This window comes from Microtus pennsylvanicus, chromosome 8, assembly GCF_037038515.1.
Source record: "Microtus pennsylvanicus isolate mMicPen1 chromosome 8, mMicPen1.hap1, whole genome shotgun sequence".
In the NCBI taxonomy this organism is placed as follows: domain Eukaryota; kingdom Metazoa; phylum Chordata; class Mammalia; order Rodentia; family Cricetidae; genus Microtus; species Microtus pennsylvanicus.
In genome coordinates, this window is record NC_134586.1 from 79,734,061 (window position 1) to 79,755,344 (window position 21,284).

The following is a 21,284-nucleotide window of genomic DNA, read 5'->3' on the forward strand; positions in this document are numbered from 1 at the left end:
TTAAAGTAAAAATCAAGTAACAGTACCGAGGATAAATTTATTTTTTCTTATATATGGATAAATTATCTTAATTTCTAGACTTCAGTAACAGAAGTTTAACTCAGTTATTAAGTTAAAGACAGTTTACTATTATTTCCTTTTCATAATAAAAGAGCATCATTCAATGGGAACAGCTTCATAATCACTATTTGGACATTAATGCTGAAAATTTATGTTATTTCATACAAATCACAGTATCATTTGAAGAAATCAGTCACCTTCAAAATGATAATACTTAAAAACTAACATATGCAATCTTATCTAACTTTTATATTCTCTTTGAAATTCTACATAAAGAAAATTATGTGAAGCAAATATTCAAAACACTAGGTTCTAGAAAAACGTAGAACATAAACTAAACTTTAGGAAATTGGACTGGGACAACAACAAAACCAGAGTTATTCTTTCTAATATCTTCTGTTTCAGAAACTCAACCAGGCAGATACAAAGACAGTCATCCTTTTAAATACCTTCTGTTTCAATTCAGACAAGATGCATCCTAAGGCTCGGAATTTCCCAGAATCTAAAATCAAATCCATGTCTAACTGGTAATTATTAATGTGTCGATACTGTTTACAAAGTATATGTAGTTCAAAGTCTGTCATAACTTCCATGTCTTCAAAGATCAGGTCAGGGTTAGCCTCACAATGTGTAGGTTCCTTTTTAAAATGAAACACAATAAAACATAATACACAATTTATAATAGGATGAGAATAATTTAATAAAACCATTACACACTTGCAAAATACTCAAACCAGACATTTTAATATAATAAATTAAGGATAAGAAATAAGTAGTAATTTGGGGTATCATAAGAAAAGGGGGATTTTTAACTCTTCTCAATAGCACGTTCAAACACAGGAAAAACTTTTCCTCTTATTTTGTCTGAACATTTCTTTTTATGATTGCCATTACTAACATATAAAACATCCTTTACCCCACTACATAAATAATTATTCCACAAATTGGAAATTTAAAATTGAATAAAAATTTGAATAAAAAAATTCAAAATAATCCTGGCAAAACTATCTAGGGGTTTACAGGAAACAAGAGCAGTATCATTCTGAATTCTAAGTAAAAATGGGTCCAAGTAACATGCACAGGCGGTCCGTTATAGGAATTCTTTGTATTTTTATGTGTTTAAAACATTCCAAAATAATTAAAAGATAACTCACTGCATTCAACACAGATTTATCTACAAAAAGAATAAGGAGTTAAGAAAGAATGAGTCAAAAATAAAGACTAAACTGACAAAAAGAAAATTACAACAAAAAACAAACTGAAAAAAAAAATGGGAAAACTGTCTCATTAGCAAGGACACAAATCTAAGGGATCTTTTAGTTTGGTTTAGTTTTTGTTTTTTTTTTTTTAAACTTAAAAATTTGTATTATGAAAGTCTAGCTGAGAAATTAGCAAACTCTTCTCATAAAGAGCCAGGGACCAACTGACTAACAGTTCTTTTAGCTCGGTAGTTAAAGTGGAGTATACTCCACTTTAACTGTACTTTCTCAGCTCCACCCACAGTGAGAAACCCTAGAGAAAAACACAGATGAATGGGCATGTTTGTTTTCTAACAAAAAAGAGTTATTAGCCCAGTCTGCTGATGCTAGGCCTAATCATCTTTCCTTTCCTGTTTGTCCCTGAAATATCTTTGCCTATAAAGTGTATTTCAGGTCAGGGCTGCAGCATGGAAGACTGAGAGCTTGAATAGCATACGCGAGGCCTGCAGTGGTTCAAAGATGAATATGCCCAATGTTTTAGCTGCCTGACTTTCAGCCTAAGACCACCTGAATGATTTCCCAGTGTTATTAGCAAAGCTCAGAAGAGTACAGAACAAGCCCTTACCTTCAGCATTAGCTGAGACATCTCCCTCAGCTTCTCGGGTGTGTAATACTGGCGATGTAATAAAGGGTGGTTGGCCATTTTTCTCAACTGCATCATGACATTGCACATTTCTGTGTTTTTTTCTGTAATCCAAAGAGTATACATTTTTAAAAAAATAATCAAGGTGAAACAGAGCTATTTATTAAAGTCTACCTCAATTTTTAACACTTAAAAATATGTCTTGAAGCCAGATGGTGATAGTGGACACCTTTAATCCCAGCACTCAGGAGGCAGAGGCTGGCCTATGTCTGTGAGGACAAGGCCACCCTGGTCTACAGAGCTGGTTCCAGGACAGCCAGGGCTACCCAAAGAAACCCTGTCTTGAAAAACAAAACAAAAATTCTTCAAATCCCAGCTAACTCTTCAAAAGGAATAGCCCCTAATTATCATATGCTCTAGTCTAAGTTCATTTTTCCATAAACTGTGCAAGTCCGATGATACCCAGATTGTTGATGGACTTTTTAAGTCTGTTGAAAAGGCCCAAGTAGAGTTGCTCCTGCTTCTCTGACATTGCACACAGCTCAATCTGATCCTTCTTAGGAGGCAGCTGCTTGAGAACCTTAGGAAGAAAAATCACTTCATGATTTTTCTAAGAATATTCTAAGAAAACAGAATTTTTAAGAAAAAAATCTGCAACCAAAAACACCTAAATTAAGAATTACCTCCTCTTTAACTCTTCTGAGAATAAACGGCTTTATTATTTGCTTTGCGTGTGCTATTCTCTCCTTTTCATATATGCTCTGCTCATCTGCTGGTTTCTAAGCAAAATAAAAACACAACCCTTTAGAAATCATGTTTTTAAATCATCACAACAATCCCATGTTACAAAATGCACTATCTGCAGACCCTCGATTCACAGATGAAAATACATTGGACTGTTTGGGCTTTTCCAATACATAGTGGAGTGAGTCAAACTCATGACCTTAGATATGACAGATAGATGCTTTAGACTAAATTACGGGCCCAGGACATCACTTTTAAATTCTGAGCTGTAATCTATTTGAAGTTTCATATATATTTTGAGGTTTCATGGTATATATATTATCATGTATTTTACTTAAGTAATAAATCTGAACCAGACTAGTTGGTATTTAGACCCAACCAATTTAGTTACTGACTGAATAAATCACATGGATTAAAAGTGTATGCACATGTTTAAAGAGAGAAGAGTAAGAGGGTAGAAAGAACAACAAACCCATGTCTTTGTTAAAAAAAAAAAAGTCTTCCCCAAAGTCAATGTAATTTGATGCAAGTCAAAGCTGCTGCATTTGAAGAATTACACAGTAAAGTTTTACATAACAGGTCCTCTGGACCCATAAACTAGAGATGGAAGAGTAGTTCATAAAATCTCCCAGTCTATTTCTATAGTTACACATCAAGTGGGAGCAATTAATCAGCAAACATCAAAAAGACAGATGATGTGCAGTAAAACAATTCAGAGAAACGATCTTTAAAAAAATAGAGATTTCCAGTCTAGCAGAAATAGTACTCAGTGGAGAGGTACCAAGTGCTAGTGAACACTTGGACCAGTGGTCTAGAGATGAACCAGGTTTACAGAACAAACTCATAGAGCCCCAGATACCTAGCAGTGTTTAGTGTACATCCCAGTGGAGAGCAGATTAGTGTGACGCTCAGCTTTAAACAAGACACTCACATCACCCCCTGAAAGGCTGACAGGCCATCTTGGAAAAGGGAACAGAAAGAGTTTAAGAGTCAGATGATGGGAAAGAGGGCCACAAAATGCTGTCCAATGGGTAGAGCATGTCATGGTACTCAGGAACTTACAGCGATGGAGGCTGCCTACAGGTATGCATTAGACAGAGCACCTAAACATTTAGTCACAGATAGGAGCAGGAGTCATTAAACCTGGTCCAGAGGAGCTAAATAGTAGTGGGAGCTACTAGGTAAATCAAAGTCACTGTATTCATGGTATCATGAGTATCACTGGCTCCAGTGGATAGCAGCTTTGGTTAGCCCAGTGGGTTGCCAGTGTACATGAAAGCGAGACTGACACTTGGTGAGAAGAAAGTAGGTGAAGATAGCAAGAGGTTAAGAGAGAGCCGAATATGACCAGAATGCATTATAAACATGTATGAAATTATCAGAGATTAAATTAATAATAGTAAAAAGTAAGGTGGAGAACAACAGAAGATACCTCATGTCAACCTCTGGCCTGAACGTGCACATGCACCTTGAGTACATACACAAATAGAAAAGACAAAGGTAAAGGCCATCTTAAAGATCTCAGGGGTGGGTGTTCTCCCAAGTTTCAAGCAAGATACTCTAGAATTAAGCTGCTTAGATAAGGTCGCTCAGCTAAGAACTAGAAACCCCTGAGTCCAGTCAACTCTCTTTCCTCTCCAGCAGGTGGAGAACAAGAAGAGCCATGGAATAAAGTAGTAAAATGTAGTTTGCTACATAAAGCACTGGGCATCTTCACATGCTTGTAATGTCTACTAAAATAACAATTTAATAACCATAGTTTCTGTAGTCATGGACCACAAGAGATTCTTATGAAATGCATCGAAGTCCGAGAACACACTATTTTCTCTCTCATCAGATTATACATGGTAGATTCATAGATGTAAGCAGAGGTCACAAAGTCACTGGGTTAATATCATGCTTCTGGATAAGACCTCTAAGCTCTACCCCCAGAAGCCTTTAGCTTCCCAAGACAGTGACTATGCAGACAAGACATACCCACTGGGTATCTGGAAATCCTAAACTCTAAGACTCTAGTTCTACCTTTGGAAAGGCTAGTCACCATCTCCAAGACGGAGGACCTTAATAGCTGGGTATTAAGTACTAGTTTTCAGTCCCTGTTTTTGAGTTGACGGTGTTATACAAGTTTTCTCTTGCTAATGGTATTTTGATAATGATAATTGCATAAGGTATTAAAATTAGTGGAGGCTGAATAAAGGATATACAAGGGGAAAAAAGAATGCATTTTAAAAAATATACATATAACCCAAGATTTCTGAGCTCTCAAACACTTTTAAACTATTATTCAGCTCTCATAGGAATACTGAAAACTCAAAACTCCTGAATACTTGCACTAGAACTGCTTGTTATTTTCCTCCATACTGTGGCTGATATCTTTACATATAGTATACCAAGTATTTAAGCTCACTTGATAGAGCATGTACCATGAAAACAACAGTAAAAGTGGAAAAAGCAAAGCGTGTAGCACAACTTCACATCTGGGGAAAACAAACATGCATGCTTACCGTTTTAGAAGAAAACATCCTTCGGATTTCACTGGTGCTACTACTAAACATGTGTGGCATAACAAAATTCAACAATGACATGAGCTCTAGCAGATTATTCTGCACAGGTGTGCCCGTGAGCAGTAAACGGTTATTTGCCTGAGAGTGAAGACAAAACTTAGATTAGTTTTCTTTAAGCGTCTCTCCCTGTCTTCTTGTCTACTGTTTCCAGTAAAGGATACAAGAACATTGTATCATTTTGTGATAGGAGAGAAGCTGAAAAACTTGATGTCAGTTACTGTCATTTATTATACTTCAGGCAGAAAGTGAAACTGCTGGTCACATTTTGAAAGTAGTAATTGTATCCTCAATTAACTTCTATGAGGTGGCAAAAGATAAACTATAGTTGATATAAACAGCATGCCATATAAATTGAAGGTCATGTGCAACACAGTACTAAGAGTATTTTTTTTACATTTTTAAAAAATTAGTGAAGAAAAAGAAACAAAAAACAAAATAAAAAGTACATGACAGTGGCAACAGGGTCCACCAAGCAAAAAGACCCTTAAAAACAAAGACTGGCTCCTTAATGTGTGTGTGTGTGTGTGTAAATTTTTTCATAACCATTTATAAAACACATTCTTACATTAATTGTCATTAAGTGCTGGTAGCGGATAGAGCCCATATTCTTCAGCATATGGCCTTCATCAAAAATTGCATAATTCAGTTTCAGCCGTCGAAAGAGACTGCGATCATCAGAGCTGCTGATTGCACAATTATACCTGTTGCCAAAGAAAATGAATTATTTCAGATTCTGCTACTTAGGGGCTTAGAGCTTATTAGAACACAATGTGGGTTTCCAAATTATTTTTCTTAAAAATGTATTTAATTACATTTATTTCTTGTTTAAGTACATGTGTGACACCAAAGGTCATGTTCTTTCCTGCTCAGGCTGTCAGAACAGGGGCAACTGCTTTACCTACTAAACCAGCTCTCTGGCCTCTCAATTATTTCTCTTTTTACATTTCGAATGGCTCTAATGAGAGAGCACTAAACAGTCAACTCTCAATTACTGGTGTATTTTTATTGAATATTTATATACATGTAGCCAAATTATGCAAATTAACCAAAAGGAAATTTAAACGTTACAATATTAGACAACCCTGACATACTTGGGAAGCTGTCAATTTGAGAATGATTTAGAGATAATCTAGCACTGCTATATACTTTGCCCCATACATTTTTCTAAGAATAGAATAGTGAAACAGAACAGTAGGTCAAAGAACTACCAGGTTCACCCAAGAGTTCAAGACTAGATATGTTTACTTAAGAAAAAAATGATAAATCTGTTTAAAGGGAGTGGGGTGCAGCGATGGCTCAGCAGTTAAGAGCACTTCTTGCTCTTGAGCAGAGGACCTAGGTTCCATTCCAGCTGGCATACTACCATACTGGCAGCTCATAGCTGTATGTAACTACTCGCATATCCAGAGGATCTGAAACCCTCTCTGGTCTCTGTTGGCAACTATAGGCAAATGGTGCATATACACACTAAGGCACAAAAGCTTATTACATGAAAATATCTTAAATCCTTAAAAGGAAAAAGGAAGTTTTGGATAAATACTGTCAAGAATGGACTCCTATAGAAGACGGCAGTAATAAAAATTTAAATACACTATAAAAATATTAAGCTTTCCTCCACATATTTACACTCAATAGTTTCAAACACGTAGTGGCTATTCAAAGCTATACTGAAACTGGGTGTGGTGATAGCATAACATTTCAGCACCTTGGAGTAGACAAAAGGATTAAGAGTTCAAGGAAGTACTCAGTTAAGTGAATTAAAGACCAGGCCACTTAAATGAGACCCCAACTCAAAAAAGTGAAAGAAACCAAAAGAATTAGTTTCTTTGTCATCCTTACTCTGCCCTAATCGAGATTTTTTTTGAGATTTCATTATATTTGTTATTAATATTTACTTGCAAATTAGAAATATACATTATTGGTGTAGAACCTCAAATTTTATCTTAAGCTTAACTGCGTTTTGTTATGCTATCAACTGAACGAAAATTTCACCCCCATTTTTAGTGAGCTGATAAAACAAACTCAAACAAAAAGCCTTATACAAAAAAATTTAAAAAGAAACGCCTTCACTGTCAGCATAAATCACACCATGACTTCTGTTGCACAGTCCCAGCATAAACTCCCCTGCACATTACTACTATAAGACAGTTTTCGAGCTGAGCATGGTGGCACATGCCTTTAATCCCAGTACTTGGGAAGCAGGGGCAGGCAAGTTCGAATTCAACTTGGTCTATATAGAGTTCCATCAGCCAGACTATATAAGATAACCCTTAAAAAAAAAAAAAAAGACCATGCAAATTCACTCTACCTCCTTCCAAATTTTCTTAATACTCACGTTGTAACAATTACATTGTAATCTTCATATTTATTATGGATGTTGAATCTAATTTGTTTACGCTCTTCTTGAGAACCTAGAATTTAAAAAGGAAGCACACGTCAATTGTATTTATTGTATTTAATTATATATTTCAAATGTGAAGAATCTGAAGGTGAAAACCAAATGACTTACCATAGTAACAGAGCACATTTAAAGTAGGACACCATAAGTTAACTTCTCTTAGCCAGTTATCTACAAAACATGGAGATTATTTAAATCTGTTATTGCAGGATTTATGTTAAGTCAATTTTGCTTTGAAAACAGCACTATGATATGAATATTATCCCTCATGATTAAAATGAGAGGATCTGAAATGGCATCAAGGTTGGGGGAAAGGGGTAGAAGACAACTTTATTTAAGTGATAATTCTAACCCAAGGAGACAGTTTTTATTTTTTATGCACAAAACTCTCACCCCAACTTGTCCATTCAATTAATTCAGAAAGGATGGATTAATGATTTAAGCAAGGAATAATTTACATACTTTTAGATTCAAAGTTTTGTTTTGTTTTGTTTTGTTTTTTTAAGATAGGCAGGGTAGTAATGCCAGCTAGCTACTCAGGAGCTGAGGCAGGAGGAACACCCAAGTCGAAAAGTTCATGGAAGCATGGATAGACAACACAGAAAAACTTTTTCTCCAAACAAAAGAATATTCTTTTGTTTATCTTTTGTATTCAGCTATATTTTTCCCCCACAGAGACCTTGTATAGCCCAGGCTGACCTCAAACTCACTACACATATGAAGATGACTTTGAACTCCAATCCTCCTAACTTCCTCCTACAAGTACTTAATATTACAGGTGTGTGCCACCACACCCAGCTCCTCTGACTCTAACAAGTAATTTCTAAGTATTGTGAAGCCAAAAGAAATGACCATGTCAATGTCTTTGAAAATATTGTCAATGAACTTCCCCCCGGCACACATACACTTACACAAAAGAGACAATAGGCCAAAAAATTAATATTCATCACCACATAAGAAACCAATATAAAACATCACAAACACAGAAAGAGTTGTCCCCGGTATTACAAACCTATGGTTGATGCTGGAACAACAATCAAATGAGGCCCTTTATTACCCTCCTGAAAGAGGTATGCCAGGAATGCAATGGCTTGGATGGTTTTTCCTAGACCCTAAAAATAAAAGTTTAAAAGACAATATATGAAAATTTAAAATGAATGCAAACAAAGAGATAGACAGACAGACAGATAGAGAGGTGGAAGCAGAAAAGAAAAAAGGAGTATTTCTGGACAGGACTGATTTTTACATTTTCCATACTCCACTTTTGAGAATGTCTACAACATTTTTAGCCTTCAAATGAGTTGAGTAGAATCTACAAATGACCTATAACTTATTTCAATGAGCGGCATGGGTGATGAATCTTAACAGTTGGTTTATATATGACACACATTTATATAGGAAAGACTTTTGCATTGTATTAGAAGGAGACTAATTCTGGTTATTATAGGCCCAGGACCTTCTGTAGCCTAGATAAACTGGGAACTATATTTCATAACTAGAGCAAAACATATACCCAACTCTATTACTCTGCAATTTCACTCTTACGGACAGATAAGAAGATAAGATCACATGGCAATTAAAAAGAAAACTAACTCCAATACAATGACAGTAGATGAACCCCAGTAGCATCATGTTGTACTGAATGAGCCAGATGAAATAAACTGTACAGTGTAGCCTGAGGTCAGCCTCTGGTGATAGATGTCAGAAATGAGGTACAGCGCAAGGCTTGGGGGATCACAACATTTGTAATCCCAGACAACTGAATGGCTGAGGCAGGATGATCTATGTCAGTTTAACTACAAAAGCTTGGGTTACAGTACAGAAAGTCCCAGGATGGCTTGGAAAATAGTGTGGGGACCCACAGTTGTGAGCCATTTCCACCTTGACTGGAGGTCAGAGAGTTTGAGCTTATTTTTGCTCTCTCAAAGTTGTTGACAACAGGTGTGGCTACAATCAAGAGATTCTGGCCTAGGTTGTAGTTAATTAGTTTATATCATGTTAATTCCTTATATCATGTTGATTCCTTATATCATGTTACTGAAGTCTGTTGCATCTCCTCTCCCCTTCTGGAGCGAAGTATATAAATATATGGAAAATAAACGAGGTGAATTCAGTATTCACTGAATGCCCCTTCCGATGCTGTTCTGTGTTTCTGTCTCTTATTTCTCTTATATCTCTTTTCCTTCTGCTTCATAATTCTAACCCTCACCCTGGAACGTATGAGTTTTGTCAAAGCTGGTCTTAGCCAAAATAATATGAAACCCTACTTCCAAACAAAAACAAGGCACAACACAAAGGGTCAAAGAACTAGCACTTTAAAAGAGCTAAGTAGCACCAACCATTAGGAACTGAATGTGTCGTTCCCTCAAAATACATATGCTAAAGTCCTAACACTTAAGGATACAATAGTTAAAGGACTGGCCACAAGGAAGAAACTTAAAGTCAATGCAGTCTTGAAGGTGATGTTCTAATTTACACAAACTGATGTCCTTTCAAGAAGAGAGAGACCAATGATTGGCACAAAGAGGCAATGACAACTGAGGATACAGAAACAACGTCACTGCTTGCAAAATTAAGAAGAGAGGCCTTAAAAGAAGTCAAGCTTGCTAGCATGTCCAGCTTGGTCTTCTAGCCTCCAGAAACACAGGAAACAAACTTGTAGGGTATGATCATTGAATTTTTGTCCTGGCAAACTTAAATTTAAGACAACTTACAAATTTGAACTTTATGGATAAACTTCACATCACATATTCTTTTTGTTTGCCTATTTGTTTTTGTTTGGTTGTTTTTTGAGACTGGGTTTCTCTATATAGCATTGGAGCCTGCTCTAGAACTTACTCTGTAAACCAGGCTGAACTCACAGAGATCTGCCTCGCAAGTAAGTACTGAGATTAAAAGTTTGTGCCACCACCATCTGGTCACACCATATATTCTAATACCAAATATAATCTGAGTATAAAAATTATATTTTTATTAATATTAGTTCTGAGAGATTATGTCATCTGGTAAGAACTTGATAGCCCATGAAAGGTAAGGCTGACATTCAATGTTCAGGTCTGATTCCAAAGTTCATTTATACAACTGTCATGCCTTTACAACTGATGTTTGTGAGCATTTTGAAATGCCTCAAACATTACTTACTTTTATAATGAATTAATAGCATGTTTAGTAAGTATAAAGTGACAGTGTGAATATGCAGAAACAGCATTACATTTGTTCATTTTGGAACAAATCTAATACATAACCAAAGAACAACAAAAACCACAACAGCAAGAGAAAATACCATGCTTTAAATGACAACATACCTTTAAATGACATGCTGAATCACAAATTCTATTAACGGTATACACTTACCATTTCATCTGCCAAAATGCCATTAAGTCCATGTTTATGCACCAGTGCCAGCCAATTCAAACCAACCTTCTGATAGGGCTTGAGTGATAAACTGATAAAGAAACAAATATCACAGATTTATACTTTTATTAATTTTCTACACTAATAGAAAAATTTTCTGGACTATATAACTTTCTGACATTTGGGTTATAATAAACACACACACAAAAATACCTAGAACTATCTAGATGAGCCTTACCTTTTAGCCTGACGCTTACATTTTAAGAAAGAAAATCTAAAACATAATCCATAATAATTTTAAAATCTCATAAAAATGTACTCAAAGTTCTGACATTTCCTTTGGCAGCACAAATTACATAAAACATTTTTATATTTGGTCGCATCAGATGACCAAGTTGCTGAATTCCATAAATGATCCAATATTAATTATGATAAATATTATTAAATTCATATATATTTTATGAAAGTAGATTAGATTATATTGACTAGACTAAAGAACTTAAAAGTTATAGAACTAAACCCACAAAAAATTTTGTTCTTTTGCCAGGTTGCTTAATAATGGCTTTGTGTAGCTCTAGAATTACATATATGCACATATACGCATATATTTACATATATAAATTTGTTAGGTACTGATCAATATCAAAGTAATATGCAAGTGTTTTTAACTTTTTAACTTGGAAATGCGTAAATAAATCAATCTCTAAGAACAACTTAGAGTTATAATGGATGAAAACATTTTCCTAAATGTTTAAAACTAAAATTATTAACAACCGTTTTACTGAAAACCTAATAAGAACACATGTCATTTTTCAGATATTACTTTATTAACTTTTTAAGAATACTATAAAGTAGCTATTGTCATGGCTTTACAGATGAAAAAATGAGATTCAGTAATCTGGGTTTTACAACTACAAAATGTAAAGTCTCAGATTTTAATTTGGGAAGTCACACTCAATCCAAAGCCTATTCTCACATGTAGGAGGACAGCACTCACCACACATAAATGTGGAAGCCTATAATATTCCCCAGCTTTTACTCTGCCCCCTTAGTTTCTCCTACATACATTCAGTTACATACATACAGAAAAGAGGTCTGGACATAAGCTGATGAATGTAAGTGACTATGGGGTTCAACTCTGAAACCAAAGCATCTTCATTCCAGTGAGGTGGGGTTGAAAGTCCTCCACCTTAAACATGAATCTGTGTTTCAGCCTTGGTGATTGCCATACATAAAAACATTTCTCACTAAAAAGTAACAACAATACAAAGAAGAAAAATATCAACATTTCTAAAGTCATCATAGTGATTTGCCCTTCTTTCAAAAAAAAAAAAAGAATGCTGTTTCCAATGTTATTTCTGTGTTCCTACAAAGGCAATGACCCTATCCATGCAACACCATTGCCCTGAGAAATGGGAAAAGACTTGATTCAATAAGACATACTCTAAAACCTATCTTTAAAAAAAAAAATTATGTGTACAAATGTTTGGCCATCTTTGCACTACATGCACTCCTGATGCCTAGAGACCAGAACTCAAGTTATAAGTGGTTTGTGAGTTGCTCAAAAGCTGGAAACTGAAGTCAGATATTCTGCAAAAGCAGCATGTGCTTCTAAGTTCTGAGCCACTTCTTTATCTCAAAGTCTACCCTTTAACCACAAAATAACAAAATCCAAAAGCTTTTGCTGACCTATGCCATGGTCAAGTCAATACTAATTCTCTATTAAATATTACTGAGTCCTTACCAATGCTTTCTTTAGTCATTATATAAAGTTGGCATTTTATGAAAACAGGATTTTGGTAAAAGAGGAGATTATAACATTTATAAATGCATTTGAGGGCTGCCATAACCCTCCAACACACAATCTATCACATAAAAAATAAGGAATAGTCTTCAACCAAAATTACAAAAGTTTTCATCACTAATATAGGTTTAAAAGATCTGTCAAAAATGCCTACACACAAATGTTTAAATGTAGTAAATGAATAGCACCAACTATTTGGAAATACACATTCAAGGAAGATTGATTTATTTTCAATCACAAGGAAGCCTAGCTAAGGATTAGCTATTTGACTAAATAGTTTTATTAAATTGAAATATTTGTTTCACAAATACATACTCATATATAAGTGTGCATATAGGTGTGTGTGGATATATATTTATGCATGTGCTACTTGGCTGTGTTACTTAGTATGACAAAATTGCTGTCTGGTACAGATCCTTTCTCCAGAACACAAACGGACCCACATAAAAAGATCAATGAAGACCTTGGTAGGTTAAAAAAAAAAATTTTAACTATATTTACTGGATGTGGATATAGCTCAATTGTTAAGAGCGCTTACCTAGCATGGATGAAGCCCTGGGTCAAATCCCCAATACCACTTTTTAAAAAGAAAGAAGAAACTCTATTTAATATGACAAAGTATTGAAATAGGTACATTCTTTCTCTAGCATGTCCTGTTATTTAGATGTTATATATTCAAACTCCCTCCCACTTATTTTGACACATTCCTAAGAATCTGAATGACTATGTCAATACCAACCATGCATTTACTAATAAAAATGTAGAAAGTATTCAGAACTCTAAATGTACAATCTGATAAACATCTCTAGGCTAGAGATTCTCTTGCCTGCCATGGAGGAAAATGCTACTTTAAGATCTCCTGAAGAAATGGATTATTTGGAAGTAGCTTTTCTGCTTTTGGGGGAGGGGGGGTAACACTCCTGATCATTATGATTCTTCAGTGTGAAATGAAGTAAGGTCTACATCTGCTGTGAGAAAAACTAGTTTCAACATGATTTCCAAAGGAGGGAAAGGACAGAAGCTGAGATGCCAGAACTGCATATAATTAGTGAGAAATTAAAATTTGGAGCTGGAGAAGCTCGTTTAAACAGTGTTCCACACAAAGACAAGATCTGCCATCCAACCAAAAGTTCATGATCATTTAAGCATGTCATGGCTCCTAAAAATATTACTGTATTAGTCAATGAAAAGAACTATTCAACCTAAACTATATGCATCGACACCATACCATGACATTTTTCTTTTGACATTTTTCATTCTTCTTTGACAATATTATTGTCAAAGGTCCCAACTCCTACTTAAAAACAGGACAGAAGGCTTCTCCTGTCAAACAAGCTAAAGACTTTTTATAGATTTAGCTTGGAAAAGACAGACAACATACTATATGCTGAACAAGTTAGAAATCTTTTCAGTGAGAATTTAAAACCGGTCAATTCCATATCAACTACTGAAGCCTTTGATATGGCTACAGCTACAGTAAGAAAAAGCCATGGAACAATATCCAACATGCTTACTCTAAAATTTAAGCTAATTAAGGCGAAATTTGATGCCACCGCACCTTGTATCATTACATTTTACCTTTAAACAAGTTTGACACTGTAAAATAATGAGTTTGAATATGTAATAGTTTTAAAATACACATGACAATTTTTCTCTACAAAGATTTTATTTTTTAAATGATTTGTTGTTATTATTTATGTGCAGGGGAAGAGAGGGGTATGTGAATGCCCACAGAGGCCAGAAAAAGGCACCAAACCACAGGAGCAAAATGGATTTCCAGGCAATTTGTAAGCTGCCAGATGTGGGTGCTGGGAGCTGAATTCAAGTCCTGAGGAGCAGCAGTAAGCACTCTTAACAGATGAGCCATCTCTATACTTGATGTCATTTATAACACGAAGTTCTGAAATGTCTGTATCTCCAAAGGCAAATTTTCTCCTATTACAGATCATAATAATTTGCACTGGAAACTAAACACTTAGCTTTAGGATTGCTTCTCTGTATACTATGACACAAAGGCCATGTTCTGTTAACACAGGACTGTACTCAATGGGGAACAGCTGGTTTCTATCCCTAGCACTAACTATCAAAGCTAAATAAAGATGCAAGTGTGGTAGTTGCTGTTTAGACACAATTAACTACAAGGATTAACTCCAAATGTTTCTACACTGGCAGCCACAAAGGTTGGACAGTCTGAGCAAAAATGGTGGGAGGGAGGGTTCACCTAAGACTTTGATCTAACGAGAACTTAAAAATTAATTTCTCATCTATCAAGCATTTCATTAAAAATAAAAATATCATAATGAAACCCATTACTATTTATATTAAATTATGGCTTTAATCCCTTAGTCTAAGGGAAGGAGAGTAATACCTGACCACACTATTTAGAAGAGGAATTGTGAACGTGGGTTGAAAGTTTGTGAGTGATGCGGTCAAGTACTCAATTTGAACTCCAAGTTATGATAAAGTGGACTCAACTGGGAAAGTCTGGCAGAGTGAAGAATTCCCCACGTCCACGATGAAGAACAAGCAGCAGCAGCAGCTCCAACTATACTTAGGAGATGACTTTGCTGACATAGTTCTGTCTACGCAACACACAAAGGGCTTCTTTTGTGGGAGCTGCATCTCGTTTCCCTACACCACCACAAAGCACCCTAGAAGGGTACAGAAAAGATTCGAGCTTACTATTAAAGGCCAATAACCACATCTTTTACTGCTTGCTTCATACTATGATTTTGAACTATTAACAACAAATGATCATCAGCAAACATGCTTTGATCATTAAATTAGAAAAGTATCAGATCTAACTAAAATCAACAACTAAGGTAAACATTTTGCCAAAACCCTAGTGCTAAAATAAAAACAAGTAAGAAATATTTTCCATAACCATAAAAGTACAAACAATCCCTCTCTCTCTCTGTCTCTCACTCTTTCTCTCTGTGTCTCTCCCCCCTCCCTCCCTCCTCTGTCTGGTCCAAACTAGCCTAGAACTCACAATTTGGCCAATGCTGCCCTAAAACTCATGTTGATCCTCCCTTCTTGGCCTCCCTGCTGGGATTCCAGGGATAAGGGAGGCATCATGCTTGGCTTTTTTTTTTTTAACTTGCTTTTAAGGTTGTGTAACACTGCATAGTACTGATTTACTATAATCTATTTCAACTATTCCCTGGTTTGAGGAAGCTGGGCTATTTTCATGGTTCTGCCACCACAAAAAGTATCACAAGCCAAGGGTAGTTGTATGGTGGAATACAACTATAAACTTAGCACTAAGTGACTCAGGAGGATTGCCATGAATTTGAGACCAGCTTAGGCTTCAGAGTGAGCACTAAGCCAGCTAAGGCTGTCTCAATAACCAAAATAAATAAATACATAAAGCCAAAGAAAGCATTCAAATAAGCAATTGCATATGTTTCCCAAAAAGGAAGTATTCTGAACAACTCTACATTTCCAAACTACTTAAAATTAAGTAAACTATTAGAAGAAATTAAAAATGTACTTTTTCCTACCACAATCCTCCAATACCACATAAGCAGTTCATAATTACGAAATGCCACTTGAGTATTTACTGATTGTTGGATGGTTCTGTGGGTTTAGCTTTTGTCAGGGCTCTGGCACGGTATTTTATTGAGTAGCATCTGGAAGACTGTGTAGAGTTACTATCTGCCATGTCCTCTGTAAGGTGTTTCTATCCCCAAGGAGACTGAAATCTCTGGGCTTTTCAAACTAGTTAAGAAACACAAAGAGCAAAACACTTGGCTTACACAAGCATGGCTAAAACCATCCTTATAGCTTCTGGGAATATACATAAAACTATCTATTACTAGATAAGGAAGACAAAGGTTATATAAGACTACATGACACAACAGAATAAAATATCCTGCTGGGGAAGGGACAATCAATGAAAATAGACTTGTATGCCACTGAGAAAACTCAGGGAGTTTTCTTCTAACCCTAGTTGCTGCATAACAGTTAACTTCTCTAGCCACAATGCAAAAAAATGTTCAGATACTTTATACAAGATCAAAAGAAATGTGTTTAATTAATGATACCTTTGGTTTAGAATGGAGGGCTGCTCTATGTTCCATCCGCCTCCATTTCCGGTGAGCATGGTTACTTGTTTGGTCAATTTATTTGAAATGTCTTCACATTTGTTCATAAGTCTTATAACTACATCCCTTTCTTGAATTAATGTTTTACAATTCCATATCAAATCTTCAGATAGGCCATTGATTTTGGACATCTTTGTAAACTACGACATAAAAAGAAAAATAGTTTAACAGTTCAAATCTAATAACAGAATGCTATTTCTTTTCTACTTACCTAATTAGTTTATTTAAGGTTTCACCCATGACTTAGACTAGCTTCAAAACTGTAACCGTCTCACTTGTGCCTTCCAAACACTGTGCAGGAGTGCACAACCATGCTGGACAGCCAGCTTCTTTCTTTACAGGGAGAAAAGTCTGTAAAGTCTTATTACTGAAGTACTGAGTGAACTGGTTTTTCCTATCCACATCTCAATTCCTATGTGGTTCACTCTGATATCCTGCCACTTCCAACACACTATATATCTTTCCACACAAAATACATAATCTCCAATTTTCAATTTGATAGTGGTAGCAACTGTTTCCTTATATTAGAAATATTGAGCCGGGCAGTGGTGGCGCACGCCTTTAATCCCAGCACTCGGAGGCAGAGGCAGGCGGATCTCAATGAGTTCGAGACCAGCCTGGTCTACAAGAGCTAGTTCCAGGACGGGCTCCAAAACCACAGAGAAACCCTGTCTAGAAAAACCAAAAAAAAAAAAAAAGAAGAAAGAAAGAAATATTGTTTTTATATTTCCTATCCACTAATTTTTTCCACCAAAGCACAGCTTCACACAATTAGTAAAGATAATAGCAAAATGTACTGTGGGTCTACACTCTCTTCCATTTATACTATTTTCTGTGACTACTGAATATTAAGAATATTGAATATTAAGATATATCTATCAAACTACAAGTATCAAAAACAGTTATTTATCATTCAACATACCAAACAGTTTGCTTGCTTGTTTTTGAGGCAGGCTCTCATTATATGGCCTAGGCTTGGAACTCATCCAGATCTGCCTGACTCTGCCTCCTTAGTGATGGCATTAAAGGCATGCATCACGACACAGGTTATTATCTTACTTTTTTTTAATTTTATTTTTTTAAAAAGAAAACAAACTTTTTTCATTTTACATACCAATCCCAGATCCCACTCCCTCCCCTTCTCCCATTCCTTCCATCTTCCTCCCTATAACACTCGCCTATTATCTTACTTTTAAACTGAGAGTATTAATTAGAAAAGTATCACAAATCAAAAGATAATTTTATGGATCTAAGTATATGCCTCAGTGGTACAGCATTTGCCGGCATCTAGAAGACCCTGGGCTTGATCACAGCAGCACACACACAAGCTAATTATGACCAATTTAATAATTACCAAAAATTCATTAAGACCAACTATAATATAGCACCTATGTAAATGATTTTGTGTGAAATTTTAAAGAATGTCTTCCCAAGGAAAGCATGAAGTGAATTTTTCATACAGATAGCTGACAGTCCACACCCTGAAGAACAAAGCTGAATTATCTTGTGCAAAGGATGAAAAAGCTCAGAAACCACTTGACAGCCTGCTGAGAAGAAAAGTAGAAAAGCTCACAGCCCAGAACTGAAGAGAGAAAGCTAACACACAGCCATCTGCTAGATTAAAAACAAATCATTTTGTTTCATATCACCATGCAATATTTACTATATACTTCAAAGTTACCGTAAGTCATCTTTGTGGTTACAGAATTTCTAAATTCAATAAGAAACCCACACAAATAGAAATTTAACATTTCTGAAATATGCTATTTTTGCAAGAAATGCAATTTGTAACAAAATACATTTTCATTTCTATACTAGAGTAAGTTGGTAGGAGACAAACTCTCTAATCTATTCTACTGGAATTTTGTTGTTGACAAGTCTCACAACCTATAACTGGATGGCCTAGAACTCACTATATATAGACCTTGTATCCTTAAACAAATATCAGCCTATCACTGGCTGCCCAGTGGAGGGATTAAAGGCATGTGCCACCATGCCCAGTATGTCACAAAACGGAACTGTGAAACACTGATACATTTGTCCTTTATTTTTAAAATATTTGATTTTATTTTATGTTTATGAGTGTTTGTCCTTCATGTATGTGCCCTGCATTTGCACAGTGCCCACAGAGAGCAGAAGATGGCATCATATAACCTGGGACTGGAGTTACAGACAGCAGTGACATTCCATATTAATGCTGGGAATCAAAACTAGATCTTTTACAAGAGCCACAAATGTTCTTGAACATTCAGATGTCTGTCCCATAATTCAAAATACTGATGTTTGCACATTACATTTCTACAGGAACAATAGTTAAGCAAATACTCTCAGTGAGCCCTTGCCCTCTTGGTTCATTCAGGGGGAAATTGTCCACAATCATTAGGTAAAGAGTTTCTACTGGAATTTTTCATTAAAACACCAATTTTTCAAAAGAATAAAAAGTTAGAGAGAAAAAAATTTGCATGGGACTGACCTAGGCCTACCTACATGTTATAGTCGTGTGGCTTGGTCTTCTTGTGGGCTCCTTACACTGGGAGCAGAGGCTGCCCATAATGCTTTGGCAGCCTTTTGGGAACCTATTTCTTATACTGGGTTGCCTTGTCCAGCCTTAATACAAGGAGAGGTGCCTGGTCTAACTGCAACTTGATATGCCAAATTTAGTTCTATCCATGGGGGCCTGGCCTTTTCTGAAAACAAAGAGAGAAGGGCTGGGAGGACAGGAGGGAGGGGAAACTGCAGCCAGGATGTAAAAAGACATCATAATAACAATAATAAGAGTAAATCATGAAAAAATGGAGCAAAAAAACCTCATCATGTCTACTGTGCAGGTTGTTGGAAGTTTGCATATGAAAGAGGTCAAGATAGAACAGACACTGTGTGCAAGAAAATACATAGTGCGTTCTACTCAACAACTTATTAAATCCAACAATTCCGGATCCATAAAATTTATAATATCATAAAGCTGCATAAAAGTCCAAAGTCTGTGCTTTTTTTCAATGGAAACAATCTTCGCTCAAATAACTTTAAGACCTGGAGCCAGGGCTGGAGAGATGGCTGAGAGTTAAGAGTACTGCTGCTTTGTTTGGTTTTCAGCACCCACATCAGGTTAACTCAACCCACCTATAACTCCAGCTCCAGAGTACCCAACATCATCTTCTCACCTCTGCAGGCATCCATACACATGTACATACAAAAAGACATAAATGCATGCACATAGAAAAAAAGGTAAAAAATTTTTTAAGCTCAAAGAAGTAATATTCTTCATTAATGTGATTTGATATTCCTTTTTGTAGTCAACTACCACTACATAAATTTTAGCAGGTTTTGTTTGTTTTGTTCTTTAGCAAACATGACTCTAACTCTAAAAGTATCTGCTATAAAGAAACAGTTCCTTCCTCACAGGGTTTACTGCTATTAGGAAAGACAATCTAAGTGCTAAGAAGAAAGGATGAATTTTGCAGGCCTGTATCACAAGCAGGCTACTAAAATCTAGAAAGCCCTTTCAGTGCAGTAAGCCCAGATGTAAAAAAAGAACTGTTTTAACTACAAGATCAACATGTTAGAGCCTAGAAGAGCATAGATGGTTTCCAACAAGAGAGTAGAATAGGACAAAGGACAATTCTGATGAACACTGTAAAGCAATTGAAACGTTTTAAATCAAAAAGATTAAGATTTCTTATTTCTTATTTTAAAACACTGTGAAAACTGGACCACAAGAAGCTTTAAGCCTGCTAAGTTTCTTGTATTTCCAAAAATTACTTAATACGAGGTCTTGTGGCACATGCTTGTAAATCCTGCCCTTGGGAGATGGAAACAGAAAGATCAAGACTTTGAAGCCAGTTTCAACTATGACTATACGCCAAGGTCAGCACTGGCTACATATGACCCTATACATATTTTCAATCCCTGCAATCAGGAGGCCAAAGCAAAAAGATCAAAAACTTGATGTCAAGTGAGGTCATACAGCCTTGTCTAAAACAATAAAAATTAAAATAAGAGGGACTCATGAGATGGCTCAGCAGTTACAAGCATTCCCTCACTATTCTTCCAAAGGACCTAGGTTTAATTCCCAGAACCTGCAGGGGACAGTTAACAGTCACAATTGGAACTCCACCTCCAGGGAATCCAACACTTTCTCTTCTGGCTTCCATGGGCACCAAGTACACCTTAAGGTGCACAAACATACATGCAGGCAAAACATCCATACACATAAAAGAATTAAATAATTCTATGTACTAGAAGGGTGACTGCTGAAATTCTTAGTGTGAAATTCTCAATTCTAGTCCCGAGTATGGAAATATAAAAAACAAAAGAACATGGTACTTATAATGCAGAAAAGTTGAACAAAAGAACAGAAGCCAACAGTTAAAACAACTACTGGAGATTTTAAATCCGAATTTAAGCAGTACAAG

At 35.9% G+C, this 21,284-nt stretch overlaps 1 protein-coding gene across 2 annotated transcripts in view; it reads right to left on the minus strand.

Annotated features, from left to right (window-relative positions):
* The window catches only part of Smarcad1 (SNF2 related chromatin remodeling ATPase with DExD box 1), a 73,311-nt gene that overhangs the window by 7,742 nt on the left and 44,285 nt on the right, over positions 1 to 21,284 (minus strand). For both annotated transcript variants that reach the window (XM_075983932.1, XM_075983933.1), the window contains exons 10-20: positions 16,813 to 17,012; positions 10,963 to 11,053; positions 8,621 to 8,720; positions 7,720 to 7,779; positions 7,546 to 7,621; positions 5,776 to 5,911; positions 5,151 to 5,288; positions 2,586 to 2,681; positions 2,365 to 2,482; positions 1,885 to 2,006; positions 510 to 698 (exon numbers count right to left, since the gene is read on the minus strand). In XM_075983932.1, coding sequence (XP_075840047.1) covers positions 510 to 698; positions 1,885 to 2,006; positions 2,365 to 2,482; positions 2,586 to 2,681; positions 5,151 to 5,288; positions 5,776 to 5,911; positions 7,546 to 7,621; positions 7,720 to 7,779; positions 8,621 to 8,720; positions 10,963 to 11,053; positions 16,813 to 17,012 — 1,326 coding nt within the window. The remainder of the gene's footprint in view (positions 1 to 509; positions 699 to 1,884; positions 2,007 to 2,364; positions 2,483 to 2,585; positions 2,682 to 5,150; positions 5,289 to 5,775; positions 5,912 to 7,545; positions 7,622 to 7,719; positions 7,780 to 8,620; positions 8,721 to 10,962; positions 11,054 to 16,812; positions 17,013 to 21,284) is intronic.